General features: G+C 44.0%; 1 protein-coding gene across 3 annotated transcripts in view; it reads right to left on the minus strand.

The window, feature by feature from the left end:
* Positions 1-2,781: 2,781 nt before the first annotated feature.
* LOC112225176 (activin receptor type-1) overlaps positions 2,782-26,688 on the minus strand; it is a 40,533-nt gene continuing 16,626 nt past the window's right edge. For all 3 annotated transcript variants that reach the window (XM_024388862.2, XM_024388861.2, XM_024388863.2), the window contains exons 2-12: positions 23,189-23,259; positions 21,697-21,951; positions 21,117-21,380; positions 19,673-19,933; positions 11,217-11,422; positions 9,445-9,544; positions 7,064-7,210; positions 6,542-6,817; positions 5,575-5,772; positions 4,421-4,551; positions 2,782-3,935 (exon numbers count right to left, since the gene is read on the minus strand). In XM_024388862.2, the coding sequence (XP_024244630.1) occupies positions 3,801-3,935; positions 4,421-4,551; positions 5,575-5,772; positions 6,542-6,817; positions 7,064-7,210; positions 9,445-9,544; positions 11,217-11,422; positions 19,673-19,933; positions 21,117-21,380; positions 21,697-21,951; positions 23,189-23,252 (2,037 nt within the window). In that variant the 5' untranslated portion in view covers positions 23,253-23,259 and the 3' untranslated portion in view covers positions 2,782-3,800. The remainder of the gene's footprint in view (positions 3,936-4,420; positions 4,552-5,574; positions 5,773-6,541; positions 6,818-7,063; positions 7,211-9,444; positions 9,545-11,216; positions 11,423-19,672; positions 19,934-21,116; positions 21,381-21,696; positions 21,952-23,188; positions 23,260-26,688) is intronic.

The following is a 26,688-nucleotide window of genomic DNA, read 5'->3' on the forward strand; positions in this document are numbered from 1 at the left end:
TTTGGCATGTTAGCCAGATAACACTAGCACCCTAGATGCACTAGACTAGCACCTTCGTTCTCTGTTCTACAGTACCTCAGGCACCGGCTTACCTCCTGGTCAGATCACATGGTTAGGAAAAACTCTAAGCTACTCGGCAGCACCATGCCCGTTATGACATCAATGTATCGAATTTAGAAAAACGGTTTAGAAAAATGAGCCCCCTGCTTCTGATGTAGTCTGGGACTGTCCATATTAGGTCCCTAGTGTAGATCGAAGGGCTGTAACTTCCAGAATGCAGAGGTCATCCAACTGGGCAACAGAATAAGGTTAAGGGTATTCCATACACAGACCCAGGGCAACAACCACTCGAGTACTGTTGTTGACGGAATTCTTTCAGGACAGTGGAACTTGATAAAAAAAAAGTGCTTATTTATTGACCAATACATCCTTATAGCCTTCATCGGTTTAAACAAATAAATAAATAATCATCAACTTCCACTGTCCTCAAAGAATAGATTCATTTCTCTTTACTTCAGTTTGCTTGTCAATTCATGCACCTTGGTTGAAAAGCAAGGTTGAGGCAGTGTTCCCTTCCCTTTCTATTGACTGTTAATGCAAAGTGAATCTGACTGATGGTCTCCCATACAGCTACCTGCATGAAAATCACTACACACCTTCAAATCAGGTGACCACATTGTCAGTGCATTTCCATAGTAACCTACAGGAAACTGCTCAAATAAAAACCAACATAAAGAGTCTTAATCAGGCGTTGGGCCACCACGAGCCAGAACAGCTTCAATGCACCTTGGCTTAGATTCTACAAGTGTCTGGAACTCTATTGGAGGGATGCAACGCCATTCTTCCACGAGAAATCCCATCATTTGGGTTTGTTGATGGTGGTGGAAAACGCCGTCTTTGGTGACCGAGACAGCCATGGCGGCCATGCTTTACATAATTTCCATGCTCAACAAACACTTCAGTGACCACTCGTGCCCTGTGGATGGGGGAAATGTCATCCTAGGCATAGCCATGGTAGCCAAAATATTGTCCTGCCCAGAATGTATATCCTTGACCCCAAACATGATGGAATCAATGATGGGTGAATTGCTTAATTAACTCAGGAACCACATGTGTTGAAGCAACTGCTTTCATTATACTTTCCCTCATTTACTCAAGTTTTCCTATTATTTTGGGCAGTTACCTGTATTTCAAACGCATGAACAAACCCACTCTGAATGTAGAGGTTATTTTCGCTTTCTTCAAGGTCAAGGCTACCGACCGCTCGTGGGGGAGAGAGAGAGAGAGAGACAGCAATTGAGTGTGAGAAAGAAAGAGGCAGGTAGGGTGTGTGTGTGTGTGTGTGTGTGTGTGTGTTTTCCGTGGTGTCCGTTTGAAGCTGAAAAAGAAACGGTCTCTCAAAGAAAACGGTTTGCCAGCTTAGTGACGGAGTTGGACGAATGCACTCTGGGAATGAACGTGCAGAATGAATTCAAGGCCATCTGTTGAAGGATCATCATCACCACAGGCAACACTTTGCTTCAATGTTTTAATTTAAAAGCTACCAAAACCTAAAAGCTGAGGGGAAACAAGTACACAAATAATAGGCATTACTGTCGTCTTGCAGTACTGTGGTGGGTATTACAGTTTAAAAATCATTCTGCCATTTGCTATAATTTGTAGGCCTACTGAGATGCAACGTTGTTGGGAAGCACAGTGAGTAATCAACCGGCCTGACACACAAAGCAGAAAAATGAGACCTTGTTTAAAAAAAAACTACATCTGGTCATTGTGGATCCGATGTCCACAGTAACACAGACAGGAGATGGCTGAAATGACCAGTTAATATGGATGAATGAATGACTCCCGAAAAGGCACACTGTTCCCTATATAGTGCACTACCTCTGACCAGATCCCTATAAGCCTTGGTCAAATGTACTGAAAAAGGTGCCATTCTCAGGATGTTTGTAAAATATGCAACAAAAAAAATTGGGGGGTGGGGGGGGCACAGTAAGTCCTGGCAGACAACTGACATAGCCATTGCTTTGCCCTTCACCGGTCCCATGTTGATTCCCGAGTATGAACCACCGCAGTTGGCACCATTTACCATTCTAGACCTGCCTTTTGTTTCCCTTCTGGCAAGTGCTCCACAATTCAAGCAGTTCAATTTATAGTCATTAGGGCCTAGCGAACCCTCTGACATTTTCCCAAATGAAAATGAATTGGTATTTTACAGTCGAGATTGAGAGGTGTTCAGTATGGAAATGGATTAACATGCCCTACATACTTTGCTGCATTTCATGATTTGTTTAGTAGTTCAATGGCTGGACACAAGAAAATGTCCTTTGTGCACTGAACAGCTTACCCCTCTGCGGCAGGTCAGTAAAGACTGCACTATGCAAAGGAACTGTCTAGTCCGGGGGGGACAAAGGAAAATATTCAGAGCTGTTGAAATGAAAATATGCTCTTTGTGGTTCGCATAACAACCACTACTCGTACTCACCACCAGCATATTGCTTATCCTGACAGAGTTGCAAACCTGTTAACGTTCCCAAACTTCCCAGGTTTTCCAGTAATCCTAGTTGGGAGTATTCCAGGCGTACTGTTTATTCCCACCTACATTTTGGGATTTGGAAAGGTTACCAGATTTTTGCAACCCTATCATGACTTGTAAAAAATGCTCAGGTTTTAGTAGATGTTGGACAAACTTTGTGGCAATCATTCCAATGATATGTTTTAATTATGAGAGTAAAATGGTTCATTTGATGTTGTGACTATGACATATGAGACAGATCACATCTATATGTTTTTTCTATTTAATGAATAGAAGTCACTCCTTGATATAAAATATTAAAGAAATTAAAAAGCCTGAAGTTCCACCTCAATTACTTAGACAATGCACGCCTTAAGACAATATTAGTGCCCCTGTATGAATTGAGTTCAGTGTCATCTAGTAAATATTTTATTTGCTCTTTTAGCATTTTGTCTCAAGAAAGCTGATGAAACAACCAAACAAAAGAACAGGTACATAAATGTCAAATGTGTGGTGATATACAAAGTTTCTACGACAGGATACGTTAAGACAACACCTCCGAAGGACGAATAAAAGAGAGGGCCTACAACTGTCCGCAGCACAATCCTACAACACAGTGCGTTAAGCTAAACAAGTTACAGCTTGGACGAAATACCAAGAGAATTGGTCTATAACAATTTCGTAAAAACAGCGGTGCAAGAGATGCAGTCCAAGTAAAACTTAAAAACATTTCCCTAAATTCCGATTACTGTTACGATATGGAGTTCGTGTGGCCTATATTAAAAAAAAATAATAATGTTTTTGGCAAGTTGTGTTTTTTTCCCCAAATACATCCGCAACAGTGCATGTCAGGAATGCAAACATTGCTAGTGCAATAACAGCGATAAAGCACGGCCAATATTGCTGAATGAAATACGTTCATATGTTTCTCAAACTTAAGTCACGTCAAAAAGAAAAATATTGAGTAGCTCTAAAGCGACAAACGGTACTCAAATGCCCAGGTAACAGTCTTCTTTGAAGAACGTTAGTTCAATATTCCTATGTCTTTAAAGTGATAGTCACCTACATTTCCAAGACTATTGGCAGTGTTTTAAATGCCCTGTAAGCCATCTTTGGATGCCAAAATGTGTCCCACCAAGAGTGTTTCAAATAAATACAATGTGCCACTTCACGAGCACTGAGCCCAACCAGTCCCTTTTCTCCTGTGTGTTGTCCAGGAAACCAAACTGCCTGACATCTTTAAAAGGTCAATAGGTCTTCGCTCCCTCTGCATCAACGAGGAACAAGCTCAACAGTCCGCTTTCATTTTGTCCAGAGAGTTGTCGATTTTTGTCAGAGTCTTTTTGATGCGTAGCGCCGTTAATCTGGCAGAGGGATTCTGATACCAGCACTCCTTCATAAGTTTCGCGATGGATGTTAAAGTCTGGAAAAGAAGAAGAAAAACTGAGCAAATCTGTTAAGAGTCCCACTGTACTTGTTTTTGAGTCTTTTCCCCATTTAAAAATGTCCTGAATATGTAAGTATAGTAATTTGCACAACAAAACAATACATTGGGCAAAATACTATTTTTAAGCCTCAACTGCGAAAGTCTATAGTTCTGCAAAGGGTAAAGCAATTACTCTTAAACGCTAGAATTTTAAGCACAAAAGATTTTAACTGCCCATCAGACCGTATTATGTATTCAATGGTCCTGAGAAATGAGGTGGGTGACAGGCTGTTTTCAAAGACTCAAGTGAACTGAACGTCTGATGAAGCAGGACAACCTAGCAGGCAGTGCTGAATTCTGCACGGCTTCTAAATTGACACATTTGGAGCAGCTCCTATTCTCCATGACAACATATTAGCTAGTTCCCTCTCCACCAGTAAACATTTAACTCAGATCGCCTCGTCTGGTCTCGGTGTACTCACTGGGTCTGAGAACCATCTGTTGGGGATGTTGGGTCTCTGCTGGTCCACACACACAACCTTCTTCATGTCTTCAAAGCTGGGGTCACTGGGCACCACATCATGGAAGGGAGGTTTGTAGTCCTCTACAATGCCTACAGAGTATGGGGGTAAATACACAACACAAATGTCCATAAGATGACACAATCATCAGCATGACAATTTAAAGTAAGTAAAGTGACATAAAAAAAGTGTCAAACAATACATGAGATATCACAGGAAATTGCTAATTTCCTCACAAAAGGGGATTTGTTTTGATAGTTGCTCTCACCTGCTACTGTGTACCAGGTGGAAAGTCATGTGGAAAGTAAGATTACGGTGTCCTGCATTAACCAATACCCTGTGTGTGGCTGTCAGCCAGGTTCAACTATAAATAACCACAAAGTCATTTAAAATGGGAGTGGAGAAAGCAGGATCCATTTCAGATAAGACGCCAGCTGCCTTTAGCACCAGACTAGACCACAAACGCATGGAGAGATGTGTCTGTCACTCCTCTAAAGTCACATTGTCTCATTGATGAAATGAGTGACTGACTAAGTCTCAGCCCAAGTATGGATTTGAATTATTGGCTCGTTCTGCCAACGGTTGATGTAACTTGGTGCTTAACAAAGTGATATATGGCAGTTATGCCATCAGATTGCTGAAGACTTTCTGCGAAAATAACACTTCCTCTAAAGTGGTGAAATCAATCTTTAAAAAGCCAGCTGGACACTAAATTATGTTGGACATATTTTTATAGGATTTTACTACACCCTGACAGGGACATCAGAGAATATTCCAAGAAAAGCACACATGTGCAGACAGGCAGGTAACATACAGTACATATACCTAAAGCAACTGTATGATGCAACTACTATAGGAAAGATGTTTACCATGCTTTGTCATATTGTTCTAAATGCATGACATTCTAGGAGGTGTCTTTTTTTTATCCTACATTTTTTTAAATGGATACCTTGTATAGTTTCTGCACTGTTCGAGAGGAAAGCTTGCAATTAATGATCGAATTGTACCGTGTACACAACGCCGTATTCTGTGCATATGACAAATCGACGTGGATTGGACGGAGTGGGGAGTGAGAGAGGGAACAGAAGAAACCATGGACCATGGATCGTACAGACCATTGCTGACCGTCCTCCTGGCGATCTCCCACAGGACCAGGCCAAAGGCCCAGATGTCCACTCTCTTGAAGGACTCAAAGCAGTCCGTCTGGATGGAGTCGTCCAGGACCTCTGGGGCCATGTAGCGCTTCGTGCCCACTTTAGGGTTGTTGCCCACGTCTAACTCGTTTGTGTCTTGGAAATGCATCACAGCGAGACCTGGGACAGAAAAACAGGCTTCCGTTAGGATATCCTATCTATATCAAAAATGTTCAAAATAATTCAAATACAAAAAAAAAACACAAAAAAAATAGCAAAATCATTTAAAAGAGGATTTAAAAAAAGTGTTCTAAATAAATAACCCAAATGAATTTATCCAAAGATGAGAACACTGCCCTCTGGTGGATTTGAAAATAGCAATGGTAAAACAAGCTGATAGTTTAGGACTGTTGTCAAAAACAACCCTATTTTTCCATCAAATAAAAAAAGCATCTTGATCGTGAGCAAAAACATAACATTCCATAAACAACCTAACAGCAGTGACGGCCGTGGCCGCAGTAGTAGTCTCAATTAGTAGCAGTAGATTGCGTGTGCCACCTGAAATAGCTCACACTTATCTTTAGCACAGAGAACATTGGAAGTATGCGACATGGTGCACAAGAGTACCCCTTAATGCATTTTTGGTTAAGATTTAAAAAGAGCCACCGGCTCTGCTGTTCTTCATCTAACGATCAACAAACATGGAGGGAAATGGGTTGGAGTGTTCGGTGGCATAGCCCACTGTACTAGCAAATCTTTCCAACAACAAACAGAGCTGGACATCCTCTCCACCCACAGACGATATGGACAACATGCCCTGTTATTTATTTTTATTTTTATCACAATACATAATATGGACACGATAACAGGAAACGGTCATGTAAACAACACATGTTGAATGAAAGCTCATAATACTTATGCTTCCTGTCCCGGAACACTGTGCTCTTACCCAGGTCGGCGATGCAGCACTGGCCGTTCTTGTTGACAAGTATGTTTTTGCTCTTGAGGTCTCGGTGGGCGATGGCTGGCTTTCCCTGGGTGCCAAAGATCTCCACGTGGAGGTGTGCCAGGCCGCTGGCGATGGACAAGGCCATGCGCAGACAGCTGGCTGTGTCCAGGGTGCTCAGCTGCAGGTAGTCGTACAGGGAGCCCATCTCGTGGAAGTGTGTGATCAGCCACAGCTGGGTGCTCGAGTTTCGGGAAGTCATGTCCGAAGCGATGAAGCCTGCAGTCAAAGAGACAGACACAGAGCTGTTCGAACTCAAGGAAAGGTCTTAAAAATCAATATGACACAGACATTTTGTCACTAAGATGCACCACTAAATCACTGCCGGACAGAAAGAATTCGCTCCTAAGTCATATGTTCCCTTAGTCATGCATTGATGTCATTGGGAGACTAAGTGAAAAGTGGACGTTTGGATTTGTCCCATGGAGAACAGCTCCTGTCCAGAACATGGCTGGAGGTACATACCCAGGATGTTCTGGTGCCTCAGCAGCACTGTGTTGTAGATCTCAGTCTCTCTGAACCAGGACTTCTCATCTCTGGAGGAGAAGATCTTCACAGCCACACTCTCCCCCTGCCACTGGCCCCGCCACACCTCACCATAGCGCCCCTTACCTATAATAGGGTGAAGGAAAAAAGGAAAAAAAGATTAGAGCAAAGCAGACATTGTGTACGTCTGAAATTTCACCATATTCTTCATATTTGTGCACTACTTTTGACCAGAGTCGTATGGGCCCTGGTTAAAAGTAGTGTACTATATAGGGAATAGGGTGCCATTTCATACAGCCATTTTTAATGAATTACTGAAAATGCGATTCATCAAATACAGTGGGAAAATATAGAGCCTCTCTGACAGGAATAAACCCAATGTTCAACTCCAATGCAAATGTCAGATTATTTTTATTTTTTATTTATTTAACCAGGTAGGCTAGTTGAGAACAAGCTCTCATTTACAACTGCGACCTGGCCAAGATAAAGCATAGCAGTGTGAACAGACAACAGAGTTACACATGGAGTAAACAATAAACAAGTCAATAACACAGTAGGAAAAAAGTCAATAAACATTGTGTGCAAAAGGCCTGAGGAGGTAGGCGAATAATTACAATTTAGCAGATTAACACTGGAGTGATAAATGATCAGATGATGATGTGCAAGTAGAGATACAGGTGTGCAAGAGCAGAAAGGTAAATAAATAAAAACAGTAGGGGGATGGGGTAGGTAAATTGGGTGGGCTATTTACCGATGGACTATGTAGAGCTGCAGCGATCGGTTAGCTGCTCAGATAGACTGACTTTAAACATCTGCTATCATGTAAAAATGATGAATTCTTTGTAAAAAAAAATATTAAAAAATTTAAAAAATGTATTTAGAGAGTTTCACTGATTTAAATGTATTTTATAAAGGCAGTGTTACACAAAATTCTAGACCAATGGAACACACAGTACAATTTCATTTTGGTCATGCTACTCAACCTTGACCTTCTGCATGAACTAAATAAATAACACTACAGGTACCGTAACTGCCCAAATAAAGGAAACACTTCAGTAAATTAGAGATACAAAGTATATTGAAAGCAGGTACTTCCACACAGTGGTGGTTCCTGAGTTAATTAAGCAATTAACCCATCATTAATCCCATCATGCTTAAGGTCATGTATAATAAAAAACACCCAGTTGCCCATTATTTTGGCTACTCTGACTAGAAGAGATCTCAGTGACGTTGAAAGAGGGGTCTCAAAAGAACATTTAATTATTATTATTTTTTATCTAAACCTTTAACTAGGCATGGTCAGTTAAAGAACAAATTCTTATTTACAATGGACCGCCTACCCAGGCCAAACCCGGACGATGCTGGGCCAATTGTGCACCGCCCTATGGGACTCCCAATCACGGCCGGATGTGATGCAACCTGGATTGAGGTTTAAAGTGTGTGTCTCAGTCACCATATCTCAACCCAATTGAACACTGATGGGAGATTCTGGAGCGGCGCCTGAGAACACTCTTTTTTTGTGTGTGTTAAAAAAAAAAGTGCCCCCCTTTTCTCCCCAATTTCGTGATATCCAATTGTTAGTAGTAGTAACTTGTCTCATCGCTACAACTCCCGTACGGGCTCGGGAGAGACGAAGGTTGAAAGTCATGCGTCCTCCGATACACGACCCAACCAAGCCGCACTGCTTCTTAACACAGAGCGCATCCAACCCGGAAGCCAGCCGCACCAATGTGTCGGAGGAAACACCGTGCACCTGGCAACCTTGGTTAGCGTGCACTGTGCCCTAGCCCGCCACAGGAGTCGCTGGTGCGCGATGAGACAAGGATATCCCTACCAGTCAAACCCCCCCCTAACCCGGACGATGCTAGGCCAATTGTGCGTCGCCCCACGGACTTCCCGGTCGCCGCCGGTTGCGACAGAGCCTGGGCGCGAACCCAGAGTCTCTGGTGGCACAACCACACCGCCACCCGGGAGGCCCCTTAAATGAAACATGTTTGTTAAAAATATTTTTGTTGGCAGTTTATACTCGACTAGACCCACAAATCAGATGTGTGCAATGTTGGTTTAGGGAGTTGAGTGTTACATTGGCCATCTGGCCATGTTTCAGACTGAACTCTAGGAAAACTAAGAGAAATATTAAGAGACACTACTGAAAAAAACTAACTCTTCTAAGAAATCTCTCAGGGTCAGAGAACAGCAGTGACTCTGTTTTGCAACACAAATCTCTGTTCCAACAGTGCTACTCTTTAAGAGGTCTTACATTTTTTTGGGGAAAAAACATTTACTCCAAAACCTGCACTGAGGCTAAACGTACACCTTAGCCACTGAACAAAGAGATCAGGCTCTGATTGCATACTGACCTACACACTCGTTGAGTGTGATTTGTCGGGCGACAGTTCTCTGAACGAGGAAGGGGAGTCCGGAGCCGCTTCCCGACGTACACGAGTGGTCTAGCAAATCCTACGAGAGAGAAGAGGGACAGACAAAATAAATTAACTGCAACCAGAGGAATATGACCAGCCTGTACTCTCTAGATGAAGGTGGCCCAGCCCTCAACACAGCAGAGCATCTGGGATTCAGTTAATACGGCTGGCCTCCCTCCTTATGATGTGGCCCACGTTGGGGAGGCTGAGTGAAATGGTTGATGATTAGTGCTCAGACTCCAAATGCTGGCTATCTAGCTGTCAGTCTGTGCGCATGACCAGACTGACTCACAGATAGACATTCTGAAGAGTTAGTCAGTCAGTCAGTCTGGCCACCCTGGAGCAGCAGAGGGCCCTCTGGGTAAACAACAGCAGTCCCTGGTGATTAGTGAACTGAGGGGGCTGAGAGATTTGATCTAATCCCAGCCCCAGACTCCAAACAGACGCAATGCTGCTAAGCCTTTTATTTTTTAACTCCTCTCCATGCATCTGCAGGGCATCATGGCTGACACAAGGGGGTAGTGTTCCGCAACTCCATCAAACACGCCTGAGAAAAAAACAGAGGACTAAAATGGAAAAACTAAAAAGATAGATGCCACATGCATAAAACACACACTGTGTACAATTTGGGAAAGGAGAAAAATACTAAATAGAAGCCGTAAAACCAATGACAACACATTGTGTCGTAGTTAAAGTCACTGTTTAGTGGGAGGGCAGATCTGGGCTGTTCTGTTGAAGGGGTGAATTCAGCCACAGCATTACCACAATAACCAAATTTTTAGGCATCCAGGGCTACTGGGGGAGGTGTTTTTCTTTTTGACTGTCACCATGGTTTATAATAACTTTTATCCGGGTTGCTGCCAAGCACTTTTTAATTATACTGAAACAAAAAAAAAAACATTACGCAGCAGCATATTTGGGGTGTACACTGCCAAGTGCTCTGATGTGCTTTGAAAAATATCTAGAAATAGATCCAACATCAGCAATTCCTCTAGCGCACCTCAGCCCATCAGTGTTATCAGTGAGACTGGTCTCCCCAATGGAAACATTCAGCCTGTTTAGGGTTTTCCTTCAAGTTTTTTAATTAAAAAAATAGATGGGATTGGTCTGGGTCTTCAGGTGGGTAGATTGCTCAAGTTAATCAAACAAATGCTGATTAGAGATGCTAAGCTCAAAGCATTATTTCACTAGAGTAGCCAACATACTTGAAATTTTGTTGAAATCATGTGTATCTGTGAAACACATGTGCTCAATATGCTCTGGTAAAACAATGCACATATTCTCCATCACAGTGGTGGAACAAATTTGTTCATTCCGAATTCCTAGGACAGGAATGTGATCCTGACAGGGTTGATGTAGGTCTACTACATGAACACACAGTGCATGACTACCTAGCACACAGACACAAAATGGTCTTCAGGCTCAACATAATGACATAGTTTGAGAGTGTATAAATGGTGTTCAGTACTGGACTGCGTGGATTGGAAACATACTATCCACAGCTCCCTGACGAGCCCAGGCCTGGCATGCTCTTAGTGTAGGGTTGCAATATCCCAAAATTCCCTGGTTTTCCAGAAATCCTGGTTAGAAGAAGCCCGGAAACAGGAGGGAATAAGCAGGTAAATCCAACCAGGATTTCCGGGAAATCTGGTAATTTTGGGAAAGTGACCAGAATTTTGCAACCCTAAGTATGACCATGTCTTCCTCACCGCCAGTGTGCTCTCCCCCACGTTGGAGGCGATGAGGCCGTCTATGGTGCCGTACTCAGCTTCCCGGGCCGTCAGCCTCTCCATCTGGTTCTGGTGGATGCGTCTGAACACCAGGATGGCGATGCCAGAGAGGACGACGAGCACGATGACCGGAGCCACGATGACTATGGCCAGTGTCGTCAAGCTGTAGTTGGGCAGGTTGCTTGCTACGAGGATGAGAAAGAGGTTTAGGTTTATTTGAACATCCTGGTACGTATTGTATGTAGAAACATAAATAAAATGCGATGTCATACAATATATAAAAACGCAAAAGATATGATCTGCCTAAATATATGGGAAACAGACAAGGAAGAGGGTGTTTTTTGTTGTTGTCCCTGCACTATTGTCCAAGTCAGGGACAATTAAGCAATAAGGCACGAGGGGGTTTGGTATATGGCCAAGGGCTGTTCTTGAGCACGACAACAACGCGGAGTGCCTGAATACAAGCCCTCAGCCGTGGTATATTTGCCATATACCACAAACCCCCGAGGTGCCTTATTGCTATTATAAACTGGTTACCAATATAATTAGAGCAGTAAAAATACATGTTTTGTCATACCCGGTGTGATATACCACAGCTGTCAGCCAATCAGCATTCAGGGCTCAAACCACCCAGTTTATTATAAAGTATATATCACATCATGCCAGAACCAGATGAAGACAAAAGAAAATCTCCAGCAACATAATCGCCTTTAAACACGAACTACATTCAATCCAGTACAGTGTTTGGACAACGAATTTGAAATCTGCAGTACAACCAAGTTCCTCCTCCGTTCAGCTTAGCCAGGTGCCCAGCTGCCCCGGGGGATCAAAACACAGCGTTTACTAAAGCCCTAAGCTTTGGGAGGCATCATTCAAGGAGAGGCGATGATAATTAGGCATGTTAAAGAACACGTTCTCTCCCTCCTCCCCCGTCCGCCTGCCTGCTCTGCCTGGACCAAACAGACCTGGCTCAAGGGTTGAGGGGGAGGCCAAGGTAAGAGCACACTGCAGCATATATCCACGGGTGGGATAGGCCACACATCAACAGGCTGCACCATCACCATGCCTGGAGATCTGACTACCACACACTCCAGGGAGAAAAAAAACTGCCTAGCCCTCAGCACAGACAATGCTCCCTCTTTTCTCCCATGCATACTGAACTCTTTCTCCTTCTCCTTCTCATAGCACTCTTGTGGAGTGGAATTCAATGAAGCTCAACAAGCTCAGAATAGACAGTATAGAAAACAACAGATTTTAGACCGAAATGATGGCAGAGTGTCAATGTCTCGATGTTTTCTACTGTTCTTAACGCAGAAACATAGTTTTTGGTAGATGCTAAGATCTTCTTGTGTGTTGTGTGTTTAACAAAAACAGGGACTAACCTCAAAGAAATAGATGTTTAGGAAATAATTCATTTTTATACATAGCATACTTTATTTTTTTTTACTGTGGATAGGAGAGGAGAGTGAGTTTTAGAGAACAGAGCTATACATTTCATTCAGGTCGTGTCCCAAATGACCCCCTATTCCCTGGTCAAAAGTAGTGTACAATGTAGGGTATAGGGTGCCAATTGGGACGCAGACAGTGTCCTCTCCTTTCCCAGGGGGCTCCGCTCTACACTGCCTTACAGGTCTGTGTCAGGCCGAGCAAACAATCTCAGAGAGGACATAGGAGGAAGTAGACCGTGACTAAACACAATTCTAACGTTTCTCTTTTTTCAGGCTGTCCCCTCCTCTGCTGTGAAGGTGCTCGGGGTGTAACCGCCACACAAGCCTGAAAAGCAGACCAACAGAGGACCATGCAGCAAACGACTATGGCAGACAATTTCATGCACCGCAGCATCGCGTCCTCGCTGGAGAATGGCCAAGTGGACACAATCAATAGAGCACCTGCCTCTTCACGTCAGTCAACCGATCACAGACAGCAGATCACTAAGAGTATATGGCCCAAAAGTGTTGGTTTTTTCTTGGCAGTAATTCTAATCAAATGTTATTGGTCACACACATATTTAGCAGATGTTGTGGGTGTAGCGAAATGCTTGTGTTCCTAGCTCCAACAGTGTAGTAGAATCTAACAATTCACAGCAATACACACAAATCTAAAAGTATTAAAAATGGAAACAAATAAGTAAATATTAGATCGAGCAATGTCGGAGTGGCATTGACTAAAATACAGTAGAAAAGAATACAGTATATACATATGTAACGGTTCTCTTCTTCCTCTTCCTCTGAAGAAGAGGTGTAGCAGGGATCGGACCAAGACGCAGCGTAGTTATAATTCATGGTACTTTTAATAACGAAACTATACATGAAATAGACTACAAAACAAGAAACATGAAAACCCGAAACAGTCCCGTGTGGTACAAACACTGACACAGGAGACAACCACCCACAAAACCCAACAAAACAGGCTACCTAAATATGGTTCCCAATCAGAGACCATGACTAACACCTTCCTCTGATTGAGAACCATATCAGGCCAAACATAGAAATATACAAACCAGACACACAACATAGAATGCCCACCCAGCTCACGTCCTGACCAACACTAAAACACACAAGAACGATGGTCAGAACGTGACAACATATGAGATGAGTAAAGCAATATGTAAACATTACTAAAGGGATCGAGGGTTCCATTATTAAAGTGGCCAGTGATTCCATGTCTATTTATATAGGGCAGCAGCCTCCAAGGTACAGGGATGACTAGCTGGGTGGTAGCCGGCTAGTGATGGCTATTTAACAGTGATGGCCTTGAGATGTAAGCTGTTTTTCAGTCTCTCGGTCCCAGCTTTGATGCACCTGTACTGACCTCAACTTCTGGATGATAGCAGGGTGATCAGCCCGTGGCTCGGGTGATTGATGTCCTTGATTATCTTTTTGGCCTTCCTGTGACATCGGGTGCTGTAGATGTCCTGGAGGGCAGGCTGTGTGCCCCTGGTGACCGCACCACCCTCTGGAGAGCCCTGCGGTTGCGGGTGGTGCAGTTGCTGTACCAGACAGTGATACAGCCCGACAGGATGCTCTCAATGGTGCATCTAAACCTTTCTGAGGGTCTTAAGGGCCAAGCCGCATTTCTTCATCCTCCTGAGGTTGAAGAGGCACTGTTGCGCCTTCTTCACCACACTGTCTGTGTGGGTGGACCGTTTCAGATTGTCAGTGATGTGTACGCCGAGGAACTTGAAGCATTCCACCTTCTCTACTGCGATCCCGTTGATGTGGATAGGGGCCTCACAAGGGTGCGTGCTCAGCCCCCTCCTGTACGCCCTGTTCACCCTGTTGTACGCCCTAGCTCCCTCTGCTGTTTCCTGAAGTCCACAATCAGCTCCTTTGTTTTGTTGAGGGATAGGTTATTTTCCTGTCCCCGCTCTACCAGGGCCCTCACCTCCTCCCTGTAGGCGATCTCGTCATTGTTGGTAATCAGGCCTACTACTGTTGTGTCGTCTGCAAACTTGATGATTGAGTTGGATGCGTGCGTGGCCACGCAGTCGTGGGTGAACATGGCGTACAGGAGGGGGCTTACCACGCACCCTTGTGAGGACCCAGTGTTGAAGATCAGTGAAGTGGAGATGTTGTTTCCTACCTTCCTGACGGGCTGCTCCCCAGGTAGTGAAGTCCAGGACCTAGTTTCACACGGTGGGGTTCAGACCCAGGGCCCCGAGCTTAATGATGAGCTTGGAGGGTACTATGGTGTTGAAGGCTGAGGTATAGTCAATGAACAGCATTCTGAAGTTGGTATTCCTCTTGTCCAGATGGGATAGGGCAGTGTGCAGTGCAATGGCGATTGCAACGTATGTGGATCTATTGGGGCAGTAAGCAAATTGCTGTGGGTCTAGGGTGTCAGACAAGGTAGAGGTGATATGCTCCTTAACTAGCCTTTCAAATCACTTCATGATGACAGAAGTGAGTGCTACGCGGCGATAGTCATTTTGTTCAGTTTCAGTGCCCCCACCAAAACTGACAGACCAGGCAAGGAGGACATTAATCAGAGACAAACAACAAACAGACATAAGATAACCCTGAAGGAGCTGCAAAGCTCCACAGAGGAGATTTGAGAATCTGTCCATAGGACTTAAAACCTGTTAAAGATAGGGCTGACTACTGCCCCCTTTGGAGGAATTGCGTGCCCATAGTAAACAGAAAAAAAATCTGTCAAAAATTGCTAATATATGCATATAATAATTATTATTGAATAGAAAACACTAAAGCTTCTAAAACCGTTCAAATTATGTCTCTATGTAAAGCAGAACTCCCAGGGCAGCCATTCTCCCAAACTCTCTCTTGGCAACAGAAAAGTTGGGACAACTTTGACGTCATCGCCCCCACCCTTCCCAACCAGCTACAGATCTGGGAACAGTTCCTATCTCTTCAGCGCGATGTCCCCTTTCAGTGGGGCCTGTCATTGTGAGAATCGTGCGCTCCCTCGAGTTTTGGCGGGCTGAAACCTCCGGGTCACGCGAAAATACATGCACTTTCATGCGCACGTCGGGTCCGGAGCTCTCTTTGTTCCAAGATTCACCAAACGATGTAGGTTTGTCTGTTTAGAACATGCTAAAGCTCGATTCTGCACTTAGTTTGACCAGTTTAGTCGACATATAATATGTAATTTTGAAGTTTTGATGCGCATCCACTAGAATTTTGCCTGCATTTCGACCGGAATTTGTCGTGTTTGATAACCTAAAGACACAGACTTCAAAACCAAACGCAGTTTTTGGTAAGTATAACTCCTTCCATGTCTTCTGATCGAAGAACATCAAAGGTAAGGGAATATCTGTGTGTTAATTATGGGTTTCTGTGGACTCCGAGATAGAGGAGACATAATGCTAATTTCTGAGCGCCGTCTCATATTATAGCCTAGTGAACGAATTCTGTAACGTTAAAAATAAATGTAACACAGCGGTTGCATTAAGAAGAAGTGTATCTTTCTAACTATATGTAGAACATGTATATTTAGTCAAAGTTTATAATGTGTATTGCTTGTTATCTGACGTTAGCTCCGGCAGATATCATCATTTCTCCGGACATTTGAGTAGCATTTTTTGAACATGGCGTCATTGTAAACAGAGATTTATGGATATAAATTGCATATTATTGAAAAAAACAAATGTACTGTGTAACATGTCCTATTACTGTCATCTGATGAAGATTTTCAAAAGGTTAGTGAATTATTTTTCTTTTAATCCTGCGGTTGTTGATTGCATATTTTGTTCAACGTGGCTAATTCAAATGAGCTGTGTCTTTGGTGGTGGTTTGACATAAATATGTGCTATGTTTTCGGCGTAAAACATTTTAGAAATCTGACTTGCTGGCTAGATGAACAAGGTGTTTATCTTTCATTTGAGCTATTGGACTTGTTAATGTGTGGAGGTTAAATATTTCTAAGAATATTTTTGCGTTCCATGCGCCACGTCCCAGTTAACGTCGGACGGGATCGTTCCCAAATGGGAACCCTAACCCGTCATCAGGTTAAGCCGAACACGCCACAGAGCTGGACTTTACGGAAGAGTGGCAAGAAAAAAGTAATTGCCTAAAGAAAAAAATAAGCAAACACGTTTGGTGTTTGCCAAAAAGGATTTTGGGAGACTCCCCAAACATATGGAAGAAGGTACTCTGGTCAGATGGGGCTAAATTTGAGCTTTTTGGCCATCAAGGAAAATGCTATGTCTGGCGCAAACCCAACACCTCTCATCACCCTGAGATGTTTTTCCATCAGCAGGGACTGGGAAACTAGTCAGAATTGAAGGAATGATGGATGGCGCTAAATACAGAGAAATTCTTGAGGGGAACCTGTTTCAGCCTTCCAGAGATTTGAGACTGGGACGGAGGTTCACCTTCCAGCAGGACAATGACCCTAAGCATACTGCTAAAGCAACACTCGAATGGTTTATTAAGGGGAAACTTTTACATGTCTTGGAATGGCCTAGTCAAGTTCTGCCTTGAGGAATGGGCAAAAATGCCAGTGGCTAGATGTGCCAAGCTTATAGAGACATACCCCAAGAGACTTGCAGCTGTAATTGCTGCAAAAGTTGGCTCTACAAAGTATTGACTTTGGCAGGGTGAATAGTTATGCACGCTCAAGTTTTAAAAAATTGGTCTTAATTCTTGTTTGTTTCATAATAATAAATATTTTGCATCTTCAAAGTGATAGGCATGTTGTAGATCAAATGATACAACCCCCCCCAAAATCTATTTTAATTCCAGGTAGTAACGCAACAAAATAGGAAAAACGCCAAGGGGGTGAATACTTCTGCAAGCCACTGTACCTTTGCTTTCTTGGGTACAGGAAAAATGGTGGACATCGTGAAGCAAGTGGGGACAGCAGACGGGGAAAGGGAGAGAATGAATATGTCCGTAAACACTCCAGCCAGCTGGTCTGCGCATGCTCTGAGGACGCGGCTAAGGATGTCGTCTGGGCCGGCAGCCTTGCGAGGGTTAACGCGCCTAAAATGTCTCACCCACGTTGGCCTGATACAGGTTCAAAATAGCAGATATGGACACAGACATGCACCTAAACTTCAACGCAGTGGTTGTAAAGTAACATGCTATACATGACGTCAGAGCTCAAGGTCTCGCTTCACAGCGCAGTATGGGTTTTGATTGACAGCAGTTCTGAACTTGAACACCACCCGCGACAAGAGGTTTCCCCCCCCCCATCTCTGCTTCTAAATGGGCATCTTTTGCAAATGTTTTGTTTTCTGAGTTAGGGAAATGCTGCAAATAAAAGAGGACTAGATGTATTTTGTAAGATGAGATGTTGAGGATTATAATAATTACCGCTTTGATGTCATATAAGCAAGCCAAACAGCCGTTAGTCCAAACGTGCACTTCACACTTCCATATCACACAACTCATGTAATATACCGTGTGAACATTTACAATCACTATGTTTGATGTACAGTTACAAGATGGCATGGCGTCATACCCTGGGTGGTTCTGAACAGAATGTAGCCTGTTTGACGTATTGTGAAGAAATCTGGCAGGGAACAGGCATCTGAATGCGGTCTACTCTATTTCGCACCACAGGAAGGTGTTGAGGGGAGGACGGCTCATAATGTCCAGAACGGCGCAAATGGAATGGCATCAAACACCTGGAAACCATGCGTTTGATGCATTTGATACCATTCATATCAAATCAAATTTTATTTGTCACATACACATGGTTAGCAGATGTTAATGCGAGTGTAGCGAAATGCTTGTGCTTCTAGTTCCGACAATGCAGTAATAACCAACAAGTAATCTAACTAACAATTCCAAAACTACTGTCTTATACACAGTGTAAGGGGATAAAGAATATGTACATAAGGATATATGAATGAGTGATGGTACAGAGCAGCATAGGCAGGATACAGTAGATGGTATCGAGTACAGTATATACATATGAGATGAGTATGTAAACAAAGTGGCATAGTTAAAGTGGCTAGTGATACATGTATTACATAAGGATGCAGTCGATGATAGAGTACAGTATATACATATGCATATGAGATGAATAATGTAGGGTAAGTAACATTATATAAGGTAGCATTGTTTAAAGTGGCTAGTGATATATTTCCACTGATTCCGCTCCAGTCAGTACCCCCGAACCCATCCTCCCCAAGTAAGGTGCCACCAACCTCCTGTGATCCGCACCAAAATGACGATCTGCTTCTCTGAATTGCCTTTTGAAAACTACGATTATATTTTGTAATTTAGCTAGGGATGTTGACAATAGAACAAGTTTTCTAATCATGCCCACCCAACCAGGCTGCAATTTATAAATGGACAGTTTTTTGGAACGTGTAAACAGTAATTGTGTAGAGGCGGGGATGCAGGGCTGTGTTCCAAAGAAAACAACTACAAGTCTGCTTGCTATAGTTCCTCAACGGCACAGCTAGGCGAGCTCAAAATAGTACCTTATCGTTGAAGACTCTTCTTTGAGTAATAAAAAAAGTGGAGATTGGTGTCTCCAAGTGGCCCCACACGTTAGACCTCTCATTCAAATCCTTAACATTTTTTAGATTTAATGGTTTTTGCACCTACACCAAATTGCCAATGTTATCATGATACTGAACGTATCCAGAGTATTTTCAGGTTTCGATATCAACAAACACGGCGAAAAGTACAGTAACTAAAATGAACATAAAATCCAGTGTAATGTTTGGATTCAGTCTTTTGTCCGGTTAATTGTTTTGTTCTCATCTTTAGTCTAACAATTTCCCCATAATCTACAAACTGTTCCCTTTTGATTGCTACCATGGTTATGCATATGCTTTCCATATTTCGTCTGTAAGAAACATTGAAATGTAGCCCTATCCATATAGGCCAATGCAAGGGGTGTAAGTGGTTAATTAATAACCTTGGTTTTAATGCAAATGTGCACCATACAGACACATATGAATGAATGTGCACCATTGTGTGTCCCAAATACGGTGCCAAGTAGCCAGTGCATTGACTTACCGATAACAGGCAGCTCCACAGTGATGTTCATGTTACATAGGTGGCCCTGGCAGCACTCCACGATCTGGTCGCGGGAGGGCGGCGTCTTGCAGGTCATTCTGCTCTGCTCGTACACCTTGAAGCAGCCCTTCTGGTAGACCAGGGCTCCGTCGCTGACTGTCAGACTGGAGAAACAGTGCTGGCCCATGCAGCGCAGCCCGGTGGCACACGACCGCCCCTTGCACACGCACTCGTGCTCGCCGGCGGACTTCACTTTCTCCTCTGGACAGGAAACAGAATAGATAATTATTGCTCATGGAGTAGGGTGATGCTAGAGCTGCCCTGGTCAACTGGAAGTGCTGTTATTGTGAAGTGGAAACGTCTAGGAGCAACAACAGCTCATTCGCGGAGTGGTAGGCCACACAAGCTCACAGAACAGGACCACCAAGTGCTGATGCGCATAAAAATTGTCTGTTCTCGGTTGCAACACTCCAAACTGCCTCTGGATGCAACGTCAGCACAATAACTGTTCGTCGGTAGCTTCTTGAAAAGTGTTTCCAAGGCCGATCAGCCGCACACAAGCCTAATATCACCAGGCACAATGCCAAGCGTCAACTGGAGTGGTGTAAAGCTCGCCGCCATTGGACTCTGGAGCAGTGGAAACGCGTTCTATGGAGTGATGAATCACGCTTCACCATCTGGCAGTCCAATGACGAATCTGGATTTGGCGGATGCCAGGAGAACGCTACCTGCTCCAATGCATAGCGCCAACTGTAAAGTTTAGTGGAGGAGGGATAATGATCTGGGGCCATTTTTCATTGTTCAGGCCCCTTAGTTCCAGTGAAGGGGAAGGGAAATCATACAGCATACAATAACATTCTAGACTTTGTGGCAACAGTTTGGGGAAGGCCATTTCCTGTTTCAGCATGACAATGCTCCGTGCATAAAGCGAGGTCCATACAGAAATGGTTTGTCGAGATCGGTGTGGTAGAACTTGACTGGCCTGCAGAGCCCTGGCCTCAATCCCATCGAACACCTTTGGGGTGAATTAGAACGCCGACTGCGAGCCAGGCTGAATCGCCCAACATCAGTGCCAGATCTCACTAATACTCGAGGCTGAATGGAAGCAAGTCCCCGCAGCAATGTCCCATCATCTAGTGGAAAGCCTTCCCAGGAGAGTGGAGGCTGTTATAGCAGCGAGGGGGGGACAACTCCATATTAATGCCCATGATTATGGAATGCGATGTTCGACGAACAGGTGTCCACATACTTTTGGTCATGTAGTGCATCTTCGTAAATATTAATCACCCCTGATATGCATACCTATCTTCTGAAAAAAAATAAGTTGCAAGTGATATATATTTATGTATAAAAACTACAATAAGTGAGAGACGAAGCTTCAAGTGAGGGCAAGATTAGGAAAAATTATTGAAATTATTTCAGTGAAAACAGGGTAGTGCGTTACCTTTTGCTGGTGCTTCCACGGTGATGTTCATGTTACACAGGTGCCCCTGGCAACACTTGACTATGTGGCTGGGAGAAGGAGGGGTGGCGCAGGTGGCTCTCCCCTGGTCATCATCCTGAAGGCAGCCCTTCTGGTGACCCACATACCCGTCACTGATCTTCACTGAGGAGAAACACCGCTGGCCTGTACAGCGCTCGCTGCCCTCACATGACCGTCCCTCACACACACACTCATCGTCTTGCAAGGCAAGTGCCACTTCCTCATCTGTTCAATAAGAGAGACCAGACAAATCCATGAAACCTTTTAATTCTCATTCATTTAAACAAATATAACGACTCTTTAGGTAGTTTTGTTTATGGAAGCATTTCACTAATGTACCCAAATGGCCTACACGCAAATGAAAACTAAATGTAAATGTGTTATTAACTAAATCATTGTGCAAAGTGGTGATGTGCTGCCTAGGTAGGTAGATATATGATGTGGTAATGTGAGTGACTCAGCATGCTGATATTGCTTAGCCTACATTGAGGGAGGGATAAAAGCATGAGTGTAATGATTTCAATGAAAACAATGCGGTCACCTCTCTCTGGGTCTGCCACTGTGACATTCATGTTACAAAGGTCGCCATGGCAGCACTCCACAGTCAAGTTATGGGACGGGGGACTTCCGCAGCTTATGGACCCTTCGCCACGCCCCACAATGCACCCCTTCCGTCGGAAGAACGTGGCGTTCTGGATGGAGACGGCCGAGAAGCACTGCTGGCCAATACAACGGTCTCTGCTGTCGCATGATGGCCCGTCGCAAACACACTCATAGTCGCTCACGCTGCCCTTATCTGCACAGTCATTAGACCAGACAGACATTTTTAGTATTTTCCATTAATTTCAAACTCAAACAAAATCACAACACATACTGATGGACAGAACTAAAAAGAAACATTTAAACACCAAAGGCATAAAATACGCAGACATTCGGCATTGTTAAAACTTCTTCGGGAGCGGTGTCCCTTCAACGGACGATTGAGCTAACGTAGGCTAATGTGATTAGCATGAGGTTGTCAGTAACAAGAACATTTCCCAGGACATTGACATATCTGATATAGGCAGAAATGTTTCATTCTTGTTAATCTAACTACACTGTCAAATGTACAGTAGCTGTTACAATGAAAGAATACCATTCTATTGTTTGAGGAGTGTACAAGTTTGAACATGAAAAGTTATTAATAAACAAATTTGGCACATTTGGGCAGTCTTGATACAACATTTTGAACAGAAATACAATGGTTCATTGGATCAGTCTAAAATGTTGCACATGCACTGCTGCCATCTAGTAGCCAAAATCTAAATTGCACCTGGGCTGGTATAATACATTATGGTCTTTCACTTGCATTTCAAAGATGGTACAAAAAAAATACAAAATAATGTTCTCTTTCTTTGTATTATCTTTTACCAGATCTATTGTGTTATATTATCCTACATTACTTTCACATTTCCACAAACTTCAAAGTGTTTCCTTTCAAATGGTAACAAGAATATGCATGTCCTTGCTACAGGCAGTTAGATTTGGGTATGTCATTTTCAGGGAAAATTGGGAAAAAAGGGACGGATCCTTAAGAGGATTTATTAATATGTGAATATTATGGTCATATTGTGGTCATGTTAGTGCAGGAGATTTGCTATGTTCAACCTCCCTCATTCTTATAATGAGCGTGTCATCATTTAGCTGCTACACTACAGTAGGCTAGGCAGAATAATAAGTATCCCCAGCCAGCCAGCCAGCCAACCCGTGACAGTGAGAAATCCTCAGTTCTCCCAGAGCCCAGTCTGCGAGCCTGTCACTGCAGTTGTTAAAAAAAAATGCTGCGAGACAGCGGGGGGGGGAGAGAGACAAAGCACGCCCTTGACAGAAAAATGTAAACTCACTACGCAGATTTGAAGCCGTGTACATGGCCGAATGTATGGGGAATGGTACCAAATGCGTGTAATCTCTGAAGCAGCTACCTAATGTACCGAAAACTCTTTATTCCTGAGAATAAACATTTTTTTTTTAAAGGAAAGTTGTCAAATTCTTACCTTCCACACTGGAAGAGGGTAAAACCAGAAGTATGAAGACCAGAATAAACATGTCATCTAACATCGTAGACCTGGAAGAGACAGAAGTTGTGATTAGACGACCAGATGACACTGGAATGACGTGTTCACTAAACATGGACATTCAAAATAGCTTATAATTTAGAAAGACAAGATGCATACATTTATTTGTGTCACATCATTTGACAAATCAGCGTCTATGTAAATGCCTTTGCTATGTCCACTAAAATGATGTCAAGCCACTTGCTGTGACAGGATAAAAGGATGGAAAAAGAGGGGGGGGGGCAGGGTTTGATCTAAGAGCACCATCATAATGGCATTTTTACTCAAAGAGAAAGACCTTTCCTTGTTTTCAATAAAGAGTCAACACCAACTTTAAAATGCTCCAGTAAAGTGGGTCTCATGCCTTCCTGTTGTCCTGGCAACAAGGTGTTGAGTGGCAAGCAACAGGGAGACTGGTGCACTCCTATTGGCTGAGCTGTAGAGAGAGCGAGAGAGACAGCCTTCTTGACAGCAAGGGGAGCAGACAGACGCGGCAGGAGAACAAGGAGGACCGGAGAAGGGCACAGCAGGGAGCACCAACGTGGGAGCCCAAATAGAAAGATATCAAATGAGGAGGCTGGGTCTTTAAAACCTATATGTGTCTTTAGGCACATCGACATACATGTACATTGACGTCTGCTTGATTTCGGCTGTGAGCCGTCTGATTCAAGCAGAGCCCACCGCACTCTACAGCAACACATCCGCACTCCATTAAAACAGGATGCATGTTTTACAAAGCTATTCCTATACCAATTCCACACCGATAAGATTTGATGCGGGAGGATATCTCCCTCCAATCCCGCCACCTTTTCCCCATGCAGCGTGTTTACGACATACTAAGCCCGGGCTGATCGTTATCTTGGCAGTGTGTGTCTGCCCACTGATAAATATCCCAGTGGTGTATTCCCAGAGCCTTTGTGCCCGCTCCCAGACATAAATGTTAGCATTACCCCAACACCGCCTGTATGGCCCGGCTCACACAGACCACATGCTGCTCCTTTAATCAGAGCACAAAACAGAGGCAGCCACTGAGAGATAATCAGGGGCTCTGTGCAGAGTGGGGACAGGGAGGGGTCAGGAGGACCGAGGGGGCACCCATGTATGGCCAGGGGGCAACGAGAGGGCAGGGGGACAGGGGGGCCTGAGGAGGAATGGAGGGTGGCAGATGGATAGGAGGCCGCACAATTAACAAATGGCAAGGGAGGACAATGAGGGGCTAGGTCAGTTCAGGTGGACAGCATAGTTTGGTTAGGGTCTGGTTAAGGTTGCTAAATTACGGTAATGTTTCCGAAATTCACAGGTTTTCCAAAATAATCCTTGTTGGAGAATTCTGATGTCATGCATATTCCCTCCTGATTGCGGGAATTTTGGAGAAAGTTAATAGAATCCTGCAACCCTAGTTGGAGGTGAGAACACACACAGTGCAACAACATATAGGGATGCATAGCATGACACAGATCTCCTCAACACCCTGATACAGAATGCTGTCCTCCAGGCACCTAATATCCATCCCTGACAAATCAATATATCACCTCAATTATCTGCCCAGTGAACCTCAGCCACTTCATCTGCTCAATCACTAGCCTTCAAAAAACAAAAAATGTTTAAAAAAATATTAAAAAAAAAAAATCACTGACAGTCTGCAGTCTGCCTTCATACAAAGACTAGAATGCGACCAGATTATTTTTGTTTGAGGATAGCCTAACTTTTGCAGCATATCAAAAAGGAAAAAACCCGATCGCCATCTTACGAGGACAGCGAGCAGCAATGCCTGTGTTGAATAACAAACCGGGTCGTGCAAGGCAGAGGCAGACTGATCTGATGCAGTATTTGTGTTGAGGGATTAACATGTGCTCCTCCTGATATTGGAGACCTCAGAGTAGGTCCTCAGAGAGAGAGAGAGAGAGACACACACAAGGCCAGCAGCATCTGCAGAACACGTTGCGCAAAGCATAGAGAGGTAGGTTTTTCCCCAGAGCTGTGTGCCTGTGCTGGGCTGTGATTATGCTCCCTCTGTCCCCGCATATTGAATTCTCTGGCAGTCCCCTGGCTGCAGTGAGTTCACAGAGCTGACATCCTGACAGGGGTGTGCCACTTCACCCCTTCAACACCCCCCCCCAAGTCTCAGGGAAGGAGGTCAGGAAGTTCTCATTGGTTGCCATTTTCTGTGTATCTTGGGCTAGTATCTAGTATCACTGTAATACAGTCAGCCAAGGGAAGGATGAAAACATAAGAGGGAGATCAAATACCGATCGGCCACTAAAGTACATAAGCAGAGAGGATTGGAAGGCGTGGTGTTGGCAGTGGAAATGCTTTGCTGTTGTCCAAGGACCAAGTGGGACCAAACAAAAATGTGGCCAAGTTGTGGTTGAGGCAGTTTGAAAAAGAATCAGGTTTCATGCAGTCCTTTCCTCTCTCTAAAACAATCCTGAAACGATTAAGTCCCTGCTCCTTCAAAAGCTCACATTTGCATCAAAATGAACATTTCAGTGTTGACTGTTGAGCCACTTGCACACCCCAGATATTTGGATGGATTCTTCTTCTTTCACCCAACCGTCATGATTCAATCACGCGTGGTTGCGATATGCTTAGATCGTGCTCAGGTAACGATTGGTGCGATGCAGTGTAGAATCTTATATTTTGTCTGATGTGAGATGTGTGGTCCTCCCAGACCCAGCGTGTGTGTGACGCTGCATGTGCCTGGGAGCCCTAGCAGGAGCTGCTGAGTCATCGTGCTGCCGAGCTGGGAGACAGGAGGTAGAATCTGTGTCTGAGCTGGTGCTGGCATAGTTACCATGGCACAAATAGGCCCAGCACCAGGGGAGCCGAAGGGAGGGAGAACTGGGCATAGCCGACCAAGTCTGGCCTGCTCCGGAGCCCATGCCTCTACATAACATGTCCCCGTCCCACTCACCAAAGAGTACGACACCAGAGAGACGGAGATGGCCCGCTCCGAGGTGAGCGTGGGTGTGACACAGACAGCGCAGAGGGCGAATTAGCCCTCGGTCTGTCTGTGCTCACCTGGCATTCACACAGCAGACTAGCACAGCAGATCGGATCAAAGGGGCAGCCTCTGCTTGCAGCCAAACAGCCAAGTGAATCAGGATGAACAAAGTCAAGCTGACATAGGATCGCAGTGTTTATTTGGTTGTTTACAAGACCTGTCTGGAAACTCTCAAAGAGAGAGAACCAAAAATAGCCTTGGTTAGACAGGTGCAGCTACGGCAAATATAAATACTATAGGTTATTTGGGGAAAAGGCGTCTCTCATAACTGCACAACAGACTGCAGCCCACGACTGGTTGTGACATGCAGAATGCCATACAAAACACAAAACAATTGCACATTCAAATTGAAAAATGTTGTGACTTCAACACACACAGGATGTTTTTAGATGTGTTGAGTATTAGTGTACTAGGAGCAGGGAAGAAAATGTCCTTG

The sequence above is a fragment of the Oncorhynchus tshawytscha genome, linkage group LG26, assembly GCF_018296145.1.
Source record: "Oncorhynchus tshawytscha isolate Ot180627B linkage group LG26, Otsh_v2.0, whole genome shotgun sequence".
Classification (NCBI taxonomy): Eukaryota; Metazoa; Chordata; class Actinopteri; order Salmoniformes; family Salmonidae; genus Oncorhynchus; species Oncorhynchus tshawytscha.